At 41.7% G+C, this 11,601-nt stretch overlaps 1 protein-coding gene across 1 annotated transcript in view; it reads left to right on the top strand.

The window, feature by feature from the left end:
- The first annotated feature begins 2,470 nt into the window (after positions 1-2,470).
- The window catches only part of DOCK2 (dedicator of cytokinesis 2), a 159,538-nt gene continuing 150,407 nt past the window's right edge, over positions 2,471-11,601 (top strand). Inside the window, exons 1-2 of the mRNA XM_063168555.1 lie at positions 2,471-2,601; positions 9,874-9,957. Of these exons, the coding sequence (XP_063024625.1) occupies positions 2,565-2,601; positions 9,874-9,957 (121 nt within the window). The 5' untranslated portion in view covers positions 2,471-2,564. The remainder of the gene's footprint in view (positions 2,602-9,873; positions 9,958-11,601) is intronic.

Below are 11,601 nucleotides of genomic sequence, written 5' to 3'. Positions count from 1 at the left end.
TCCCCAGCCCCCAAAAAGTAAGCTAAGTTTTTATTGTGAACTTCTTCCACAGAAAGTTTAATCTTTTGGGGAGGAAACAAGGAATTTTCTGTTTTCCTTGGAAAACTTTCTGTCCTGAAAAAGACTTAAGGAAGAAATGGTGAGGTATGTGAGGGTGATGACTCTGCTCACTGTTTTCTGTGGAATATCAGTGTGGAAATAACTGCACAAATAAACCAACTTGGAATAAAAACCTCCATGGACAAGGGGTGTAACTATTGCCCACCTTAATTCCTTAGACCTGTGCTGGGGTTTATCTGCTGTAAGAACAGGATTTTGGGGTTCCTGTGTGTCCTTTGCTCTGATGTCCTTTCCTCCTGCAGCTAAGGAAGGATTTGGCTGCCCCATCCATTCTTTAGGAGTTAGAGGCAGGAATTTTGCAGGCACAGCCAGACAAGGTGGGAGCTGAGTGAGATGAAGTGGCAGTGGATCCCAGGGGCTGGGGGGCTGCAAAAGCATCATGATGGGAATCTGCCCAGGAGGAAGCTCCAGCAGCTGTGCAGAGCTGAGACCTGAGTGGGGAAGGGGATGGCAGTGGGAGGCAGCAATTCCTGTGGGAGTTTTGGCCTTTGAGTTGACTTTTGGGGTGAATCCAGAGGGTACAAGAAGGGATGTGAGCTCTGGCCAGAGCCCAGTCCTGCAGAATCCCATCAGGCCATCAGAAAAGTGTTGCAAATTGGATCCCAGTTTGCAGGTGAAATGTCTTTATTTCAGATAATTTACTTTCAAAAGAAAATAGTATTAACTAGGTATATTAGAGAAGCAGATTTGTAAATGAGTGCTAGAAAGGAGCAGTTTTTCCTCTGGGCTGTTGCTTTACAGGGAAACATAATAAGGGAGAGCCAGGCAGAACAAGAAAATAAAAACAAGGCAACCTTTAGGCCAAGTAGTGAATGGGAAGAAGGGATTTGCTGCAACAGGGATTGGGAGGAGTGAGGAAGATAATTACCACTGGTTAGGAAGTTAGTACTCAACCCAGAATAATCTGAAAGGAATTGTTCTGCCTCAAGATCTGTTTTTGACAGAATAACAATATAAAGTGGATTTTCCAGGGACAAAAAAGATTAAGAACTTTTAGATGAGGCTTGTCTGTAAACGGAGATAATGGAGCTGCTGGGAATTTAGCTGACTTTAGTAAACATAACATGACTTTCAATGTTATTTCAGGGGAGAGTAAAGAGCTAAATCCTTTTCTAAGCTAGTATGGTTAAGATTAGACCAATTCAAGCAAATCTGTGGTAAAGGTTAAAGTGATTTTCCTGTAGAAATATATATCAGAATTCCACATGCAAGGAGAGAGACTGGCAGTCTGTGCTCCATATGATTGCTAGTTAAAATTGAGAAATAAGATGTCATGTTGCAAAACCAGAGGAGATGGTTATCAAAAATCAGGAGATGGATATAGCATGGCAGTGTTAAACAGTTTGCATAAACAGTGATTGCTAAACTACAGTGGAATATCCAGAGGACAGGACTGTCAACTGCATTTGTTGTACTAAGCAGAAGATCAAACATGCAGTAAATCTTGCAAGGATTTCATTTGAGTTTTTTTAACTTGAAATTATGAGTAAATCACTTTGTGCTTTAAGGTGACATAGTGCCTTCAATTTGGTATATTGCCCTTCATTCATGTTCTAAAAGGCTTGGCTTGGTCTTTTGCACATCCAAGATGTCCTCGCCCAAGCAGCCTATGGAAATATACTAAAAATTACTTTTGGGAATTTTGAATTGACAATAAGTCTTCAAGAAAGTACTGCATTGTTTAGAGAAGGGTCTCCTGCTTCTTCCTCCAAACATAAAATGATAGTAATTTAAAAGAATGGGTGTGGTTGAAATGTGGCTTTGTCTTCGTGGTTTCTTTTTGGAGAGGTGACATGAAAAGTTCAAATCCAAGTTTGAGGACCGGTTAGAAGAGCAGAATTTTTAAGAGGTAGCATCTCTGAAGTCAAACCTTTCCAGCCTGGTGCTGGTTTGGTGTCCAACACTGACCTAAGCTGTGGTCAGAGATGGTCACTGAAGCCAACCTGAAGACATCCAAGATGTCCTCACCCAAATTGGCTCCCACAGCAGCCTATGGAAATATAATTAAAATATTATAAAAAACTGCTTTTGGCAGTTTTTTATTGACAATAATTCTTTAAGAAGAGCAGAGTTTTTATCAAGTAGCATCTCTGAAGTCAAACCTTTCCAGCCCGGTGCTGGTCTGGTGTCCAGCAGCCAACCTGAAGGCCAGGGGTGGTGCCACAAGGTCCTGGCGTGGGTTTGGTCCTTTTGTGCTTGTGTGCTCACAGCTGCCACGGTGCAAGAGAAGCAGCCAGGCTGGGATTCCCCTCCCCCATGACAGGGCAGGGTATCAGAGCTGAGAAAAGAGGAAGGAAGCTCGGAGAGGCAGCAGATCTCACAGAGCCCTCGCCGCCGCCTGCTCGTCCCGGGCCCGCTGCGCTTCCGGGGCCTGCCTGGTCCCCCCTGGGCTCTGAACCCCAGACGGGCTCTGCCCATCCCTGGCAGCCCCTGGATTCACTGCCATGGCAAGGTGGCACAGGACAGACAAGAGTGGCGTGGGTAAGTAGCTCTGGGAGCTGCCATGTCAGTGTTGTCTTGGTGTCCTCCAGGCAGGATGTGGGCAGGTGTTGTCTCTGCTGTGATGGATTAGCACCGTCCCCTTCACCAGCAGGCAGTAACTAAAGGATCAAAATTTTACTAAGTTTTGATCTGTCCAACAGAATGAAGAACACCAGAGTCAGCTTTCCACTTTGACAGCAATGCAGCTTTTCCCACCTTGGTGTGTTAGAAGCAGACTGAGTAATTAATGTGCTGTATAATGTACAATGGCCAGAATTATGGGGAACAAATGTAGGGGAAGGGGAATCCTACAGCTGCTTCTGCAAAATTGTCACTTATGGTCAGTGCTACAGAAAAAATCTGGGTCTGAGCTGCTAAGTTGTACTTTTTGGAAGGAAAGTAATCTTAAAATGAATTATGTTAATTTGTATTAAGGATGGAATTGCTGCTTTTAAAAAGCCTTAAACAAGTAGGAATCTAAGCAAAAGGACTTGAAAGATGCATGTTACTACTTAGTTATTAACCTTCTAAATGCTTCCAAAAGAATTATATTTTATGTAGGCCATAGTTTTTTCTGATATGCATTAACAACCTAACTGGCTTCATGAAATAAAATGCAACACCAAGTAATTAACAAGAAGAAAATAACGTGGTGTTCAATGTCCATGTCCAGCAGTAGCAGAACTGCGAAATGGAAGTGGCCTGTTCTTGCGGCAGTTTACGTTACGAAATAAAAGGTGTCAATTTTCCAATTTTCTGTTTCAATTTTACAAATAGTAGAAAGCATATAACTTTTGCACTTGTAGTAGTCTCTGTGGTATTTGAAAGGTACAGCAAACCTCACACAGCAAAAAACCACCTTGTGAAACACAATCTTTCAAAAACTAATGGCAGTCCAGCAATGTTTGTTTTCATGTCCAAAACAGTACAATTTACTCTAGAGTGGGTCACTGGGAAGAACTGGCACTGCAGCCCTGCTGCTGTTTCCTTTCCCCTCTGTAGCTGCCCTGCTGCTCTCACTGTAGCAGAGTTGGGTGTAAGAGACAATCTGGGCACCTGCAGTGTGTGAGAATGCTGGCCCCAAATCCATGTCCTGGGCTAAAGAAAGGTTTTCCATCAAACACCTTATAAAACTCCTTATATTTGTATGCAAACATCACAGTTGTAGCGGTGTCTGTGGTTTAGTGTGTCACAAATCAAAATAAACAAAAATCAAAATGGACTTCCCCACAAGATTAGAATAGTAATGGAAGTGCACATACATGTCGTTTATGGTAGGTTTTCTTCAGTTAGAGCATTCTGTCTCTGTTTTTCAACAATTGCTAGAATTTCATAGGTGAGTACAAATTCAACAACCTTTAGCTTATACTCAGAAGTTCCTTTTCTTAGCCAAACTGCTGGCTCTCAGTTTATTTTGCTCTATCTTGGAAACCAAATGTATTTCATTATAAATGTTGGTGAGAAAAAATGGGAGACTCTTGCACTCAGAGTAATTAAGACAATCAAACAAACCCAAACAAGCATGTACCACCATCGCTGGCTCTCCTGTCCCAGAAATTATATTCTTAGAAATTGTCAGGAAAATAGTGTGGTTGCCAAATTTTAAGTAAATGAAACTCATGGAATAGTGAGGATTGAACAAGGGCTATTGAAAACTATGGTCTCAAATGAAGAGAACAGTCTGTTGTAAGCATGCCTCCTGTGTCTGAGGGAAATATGAAAAATGGGCAAACTGAGTGTTCTGAGTCATAAATTCTGTGAAAATTGATGAGCTTTTGGAATAATTCACACCAGAAGCTTTTTGAACATACAGGGTGATTTTTGTCTTCTGTGTTTTTGAAAATCTTTGGGTTTAAGTCTCTGATTACAAACCTCACGTTGAATTTTCAAGTCTCTTTTTAGAAGAGTGCCTGATGCCTTCAGTTTCTGCTGATGAGCAGAGTTTCAGTTTGAGAATATTGGGCCCATCATGCTCTGGATGAACAGAGCACACTGCAGGGTGGATCTGGAGGATCTCACCATCCCTTGGTCATGGTAAATTGCAGTCTCTTGTGCCCACTTTTGTGCTTTACTTAACTAAAATGGAGTACTCCAGGTAGCAGTTACTCAGCTTTGTACCAGAAAAATACAATCCTGATTTTACACATGAAACCTGCTCTTAGTCTTGCAGAATTCCCAGCATAAATTTGTGTTATTCCTATGGACAGGACAAGATGGAATAGTCATGGCAGGCTGGTGGCTTTGGGTGGCAATTTCCTGATGGAAAGTCTTTGCCAGTTATCAGACTTTGAGCAAAGTTACAAACTGGTGAAACGTTGGCATTCTAAACTCAAGAATCAGATTTACTCCTGTTCTGCTGAATCTGAAAATGAATGTTTCTCCTTTTGAAGCAAAATTATGGGAAAGAGTGGCTGACTTCTTTGAAGGTGTAGAAAAGCACCTGCTCAGCCTGAGTACACAGGGCTAAGACTGGCTTGTCTGATTTCTTCTGCTGAAATCCTCTGAAATTATTCTACATCTCTGAAATCTGAATATATTGAGGTGTAAGGGGGCAGAGAGCAGAGCTTTGTTCAGGGCAGGTTTCCTCCAAGAAATGCTCCCTCTGCGTCCCATAAACTGTTCTAGCTCCTTAGGAAGCAGCAAAAGCTGGGGAAATAATATTTTTATCCATGGTCCTTCATAAAAAGGAAAAAGCACAGCTAAATACTCTGTTCTTCATGAAGAGTTCTAAGAAAAATGGCTGTGCTGCAATTTTATCTGAGGAGATAAAGAGTCAGAGACAATGACTAGTTTGGTATGTTAGAGCTTCCAGGTTCTTGTAATCCATCCTGGTTTTATTGTGTTTAAGGAAAATAAGTAGCTCAGGTCAGCTAAAACCTCCATCTGGCCCATGGGTGAGCAGGGAAGGAAATCTGTATTCAGCTGTTTTCTCTCATTACCTGGGAACTGCAGAGTTGCCCTTTGAGCACGATTTGCAATGAATTAATCAGCTTCTAACCCCCCCAGATGTTTAGGACAAGTTTCTGGCCTGTCTTAGAGCTGTGTCCACATTCTGAACATTCAGGCATACTTACTCTGTGAGGTTTTAGGGGGACATCCTTAACTTGGAATACTGAAACACATTTTTTCTAGAAGTCAAGAAATCCCATTAGGACTGTGTAATATTTTCACCTGTGGTTTATCTGTCTCCTTGCTGAATAATTTCACCCTGTTCTCATGGGAAGAAAATGGTGACTGAACACTAAAAACTGTTCTTTTATGAATACCTGACTACTCATAGAAGTGGAGCTTTTATGGATACTTAAAAAATAAGAGGATTCTTGCTGCACCTATTAATTAGAAATTGTTTGAATGTGCAGAACACATCATGAGTTATTGCATCAGAATCATACCAAATTGTCCTTCTGTTGTGGTAAAGTGAAATTAGGAGCTGGTTCTGCAATACCTGAGAAGTTTTTTGTTTTCAAATTCTGTGTAAGAGTGGGAAAATAGCCAAGGAAAACAACTTGTAACACAGCTTGTGACAGAGAGGTGAGTCTCAAAATGAAACAATGTAGTGCTTGTATTCTTCATTAAGGTCAGGACAGGGACTGCACATGATAATAAATGGCTTCAGTGTTGCGGGTTGTGGGATTTTCCTCATTTACCATTCCCATCTTGCAGTAGCTTAGAGGTTAATCATGTAAATGGAAAAAAATATGGGTCTTTAACTCTGAGGAAATGTATTTTCTTGAGGAAGGGGTTCTGTTACCTGGGATTTTGTGACTTCTACAGTGTTTTGTGTGTGAAAACTCCCTAACAAGGTCCACAGCGTTTTTGGGATTTTTTTCTGCTGGCCATTTTCTAATTTGAGGAGGACATGTAATTTAAATAGGGCAGGTTAATTGTTTTCTCTGTCCACAGCCATGTGTACAGGAGTGCACTGACACATCTGGTGAGGATTATCAGACTCAGCAGCTCTGGCTGCAGTAGATGAGGAGGAGTTCAATGGGGACAGAAGGATTTCCCTCAGTGTTTCCTGCTGAGATGGACACTGGTCAATGTCTTTGGGTGTGAGGCTGACACAAAACCCCCAGAAGTGCTGAGGGTGTTTGCACAGGTTGTGTTTGGCTGGGCAGGAAAGGATCCTCTGGGAACTTCTGGACACGATGGGAGCTGCTCCTACTCCTGAGGGACCATTCAAAGCCACCTGCGCTGGAACAGGGCTCCCTGTGGAAGGCTGGCTCTGTCAGCACTCTGAGCTGGCATTTCCCCCTGCTCTCTGAGCAATATGGGTGTTGTGGTGTGCTGGCCTTCAGCTCTGCTTCCCAGGGAGCTCAGAATCCCAGCGGCTTGCACTGGGCTGTTTGCTGACTGAGTTGTGTGTGTGTGCCATCAAATCACCACAGAGGTTATGGCGAGCTCTGGAGATGGTTTTCCTTCTTTGCTTTTCCAGGGAAAAATCTTCCAACTGTGTTGTCAGTGTTGTCATGTCCCTGCTAAGAACGCTGCTGTAAAATTAGAGTTTCTGGGCATTCTCTGCCATTCTGGGGGGATCCTGCAGCACCTGTGTGCAGATCCACCGCTGCTGGGCACACCTCAGCCTGGGCTGGGGAGGGCAGCTGCCACCCAAATCTCCCTCTAATCTTATTGCCATGGCTTCAGCAGCTCCTGAGGTCACTGATTGCTGTTGGGATTTGATGTGAATGCTGGGTGCCTCCTGTGCCTGAGGGATGCTGACTCATTTTGTATTTATGGTTGGGATGCAGGATGCCAAGGAGAGAAGTAGTAGGAGAGGTCTTCAGAGTGATTTCAAAGGGCTTTTATTTCCACTCACTGAAGAGTTTATTTTTAAAAAAGCCAACAACCCGTTGTATCCCACCAAAAATATTTAATTCCTCATGGGGTTTTCATATATTGTTTTTGAAGAGAATAATGAGTTAAATGTGTTTGTGCACACAACAACCCTGAGGATCCTGTAAGAGGGGGGAGGAAAGGGAACCCTGCTTTTGGCTGGTGAGCTCTGAGGTGACACTCACAAATAGTTTGTAAGGGAAATTACATCATTGACACCTGACAGAAAACATAATAACTGGATAGAATAGTCAAACTTTTATTCACAGTTAACAGCAAAAAGAAAAGCAGGTGTGATGATCAAGCTGTTTGGTGCTGTAGATAAGATGGATGCAGCTGCTGGTGTTATTTGTTACTTTTTTTTTTTGCAAAGTGGTTTGGGATGTGGTTTATCATAAAATGTGTAGCTAGGCTTATGGCCCAAAACTTTGTACAGGGATTTTTTAAAACTCATCCTACCAAACAATCCAAGTTCTGCAGTAAAATATCTCTTGTTAACTTTCCACTTACTCATTTAGAAATCTCTAAGCTGATGCAGCCACTTCCTTTGCCAGCTTGTTGCTGCACCTTTCAAAACATTCAGGGCTATTAATGAAGTCTTAGGAGAGCAAAACTGAAATGCAGTGTAAATAAATGACTCAGTCATTTGCATCTGTATTTTGAGACAGCTACAACTAAGTAGAGCAGCGCATATTTTGAAATCTAAAGTATTTACTGGTCAACAGCAATCTTAGTCTCCATGGACTTTTCAGGAAGATGGGACAAGAGCATGGGAATGCCCCCACATCCCCCCACATCCCAAACACTCCAGGGAAATGTATCCTCAAATGTCATCACAACTTTGCAGGGTTGTTTGTCACCCTCCCCTTTAGGAACACAGACCAGTCAGAATAGAATTACACATGTACTACACCATGTAAACTCAATTTTGTGTTGGGCTAAGGCAGCTCTGAGGAACTGTTTTCAATGTTCTTTTGAATAAATGGCTGAATCTGAGCAGCAGTGTCTCACTTCAAAGTTATAATTCTCTTATTTCTCCCCATATGTTGAATGATTCAAGCCTTGCTTTCCTCTCTCAGGAGAAGGAGCTGCTGGGAACTTCTTTATGTCAAAAAAACCAAGAATTTATTCTTGGTTCAATAAGCCTCCTCAATCTGAAATTCCTTCTAATTTCTATTCCAGAAAGATAACAAAATTATGGCAAAAGAAACAAGACACATAATTTATGGAGTACTTGTAAAATGAGGGGATGAATCTATTTAGCTCTACACTCCCACTGCAGGCATTTTCCTGGAAGGCAATTTATTTTGAGGCTTTAATAATTTAAATAAAATAAGTAAAATGTTTAAATAACATGTATCATTATACATGTTGGACTAGCAAAAATGAATATCCTGCTTTAGAAACCTGAAGAGGGAAGCAAAAGGCATGCAGGAAGATGATGAAGGAAAACTCTGATTTATAGATCAGCTTTCCCTCATCCAAAATCCCTCAGGTGTGGCTGCTGGGGGCACTGTTGGGCTCTGCTCCCCAAAACCTTTCCTGCACACCTGGGCTCACCTTCAGCAGCTGTTCCCCTCTGCACACCTGAATTGGGGCTTCAGTATTTGTATTTCAGTCAGTTTCCCTCTGTGACTGCAGCTTCAATCATCTCTCCTGCTCTAATGCTGTTGTAGGAGTTTTTTACCAAGCCTGTGAAGAAAAAAGCTTACAGAGGCATGGTTACCATAGGAGCCCACATCCTGTAGCTCTGGAACATGACTGGTGAAGAGCTCATTTTCTTCAGCTCTCTCTGAAATGATGGTGTTTCTTAACCACATGTAGATAAGTTTCTGATTAGGACATTTTCAAAATCCACAGCTCCTGTGTTCCTTTCAGAGTCATACAGAGAATACAGAAAATTATGAACCTCAGTTCTGTTTCCATACGAAACACAGTTTTATGTTAAATTAAAGCATCTAAACCCGGGAAAGAATTCAGTAAATTCAGTTTTCACAGGCATCTCTGTGACCTTTCCTACCAGTGTAGCAATAAATTTCTATAAACTGTGTGCTTAAATCCTTGGCCCAGTAGATAAACAATTCCCCAGCACTGTGCCTGTGTATTTATCAAAGACCTGCATCTAAACAGGGCTCCTAAATCCTGTGCACAGCAGTGCTGATCAATAGCTGGTGTTCCAGTGCTTGCTGACTTTTCTGGGGGGTTCTTTTGTTTGGTTTTTGCTTTCACCACTGGTCCCTTGCATCAACTTTCCATTCTCATGAGAAAAGAGATTATTTAATGCTGACAAATGGAGCTCCTTGATAGAATTATTGTTCTGTTTGTCTAGCCTGGTGTATTGATCCCAGTATCCAAACCTTAATAACCACGTGTGGATCTCAGTTTCACTGTGCTGTGTGGCTGTATTGAAAAATGTTGTTTTCATCTTTAATTTTCCAGCTATATACAATTTTAAAGGCACAGGGGTACCACAGCTATCTCTACAGATTGGTGATGTGGTGCATATCCTGGAGTCCTGTGAAGGTAAGTCACATTTTCCATCTCTTTGTGAATAACACAATCCTTTCGCCTCACAGCAGTTCCCTGTATTACATCACTACCTTTCTAATGCCCTTATTTTTGGTGGTGTGCTGCATTTTGAGGAAGAACCTAATCTTTTCTGAAGAGCCAAAATTAGACATATTACAGTAGATGTGGTTTTTAGGGATGCCTTTACCAAATGAGGAAGTCGTCAAGGTGAATATAGAGTTTGTCAAGTTTCTGCCAGCTTGTGATACACCTCAGGGAAGTTACATTAAATTTGATTCAAGATTTAAAGGAGTACACTTTTAGCCTCTAAACTAAATATTTGTTGCTAGGAGATATTGAGCACCCTCATCATCCTGTTGTATAATGAGGAAACCCAGTTAAAGAAATCTGAGTGTCAGCATGATAGAAACTGTTCTGAAAGCCATCCAAAATATTGAACATGTTAAGCAGCAGAAGTCCATGATGGACAAGCACAAGTTGTGCATGATGGACAGTCAATACCTTCCAATCCCATTGGTTCTCTGTAAATCTGACAGAGCTGCTGAGGTTCCATTAGTAAAATGGGAACCTCATAATTAAAGCAAGGAGAGTGGAGTTATTATTACTAATTCAGCAGTTATGTACCTGCAAATGGCACTGCAAGAGTGATTTGCTATTTGACCACATCAAGAGTTTTTTAAAAAATTGCAAATTGGTCAAAGCTTTGAAAAATATATTGTAAAATTATCTTCTTCAACCCACTTCTGTTGATAGAACATGTGTTTTACTGACTGCAGTTGTGTTAGAGAGAGGCCAATGGCAGCATGGCACAGTGGCAGAGGCAGCTCAGTGCTGAGACCCCTGGTGTGCTGTGGGCACGAGGCTGCAAAGGCTTTGGGGCTGTTTGAACCCTTCCTGTTCCACCCCACAGAGCTCTAGGTTGTTTTGTCAGGAAACAACAAAGGATTTGAGGGAGCAGCACCTGAAAAACCATGTTAACAAAATACTGGAGCACAAAAACATAATTGTTCTCTTCTGTTTGTAAGATTAGTTCAATATCTTTAAGCATCAGTGGAAACATCGGTGTCATTCAGAAGTCAACAGAGTCACCATGATTCATGTCCTCTCCTAAAAAAAGTAATCTTCAAGCCTCCATTCTAAACATTTTGACCAAGAACAAAACACACACACGAACCAGGAACCTCCTCATCCCTGTGTTGTGTGTTAGTTGCAGAAATAGCAGTTCAGGCTTTGGATTCCTGGGGTCCATTTTTTGTCAGCCCAGCCTAGTGAGTGGAGTGCTGATTTTATGGGATTATTTTTTATCTAAAAGTCTTTTCTGAACCTCCTGCCCTTGATATGCTCTGTCATGCCTTGCTTTATGAAATATGTTTGTCAATGAAGAAGTGGAATCCTTCTCAGTGTGGGAGTGAAGATAATTTTTATCAGATATCTGTAAATTTGCAGCTTGCTGCAGCTAGTGAGTAACCAACAGTGACATGATTCTTCCTGTGCTCCTTTTATGTCCTGTTTTAGTTGGTTTTGCATGCACAAAATTTATGCACAGAACACATATGTGCTGTCACAGCAAATGGGATGAAACCAATTTTACACACTTGGTTGTACGTTGAGTCTATGTGCAAATAATTCAGTTTCAGC

Source organism: Melospiza melodia, chromosome 14, assembly GCF_035770615.1.
Source record: "Melospiza melodia melodia isolate bMelMel2 chromosome 14, bMelMel2.pri, whole genome shotgun sequence".
Classification (NCBI taxonomy): Eukaryota; Metazoa; Chordata; class Aves; order Passeriformes; family Passerellidae; genus Melospiza; species Melospiza melodia.
Note: the sequence above shows the minus strand (reverse complement) of the source record. Positions and strands in the feature narration are given on the sequence as shown.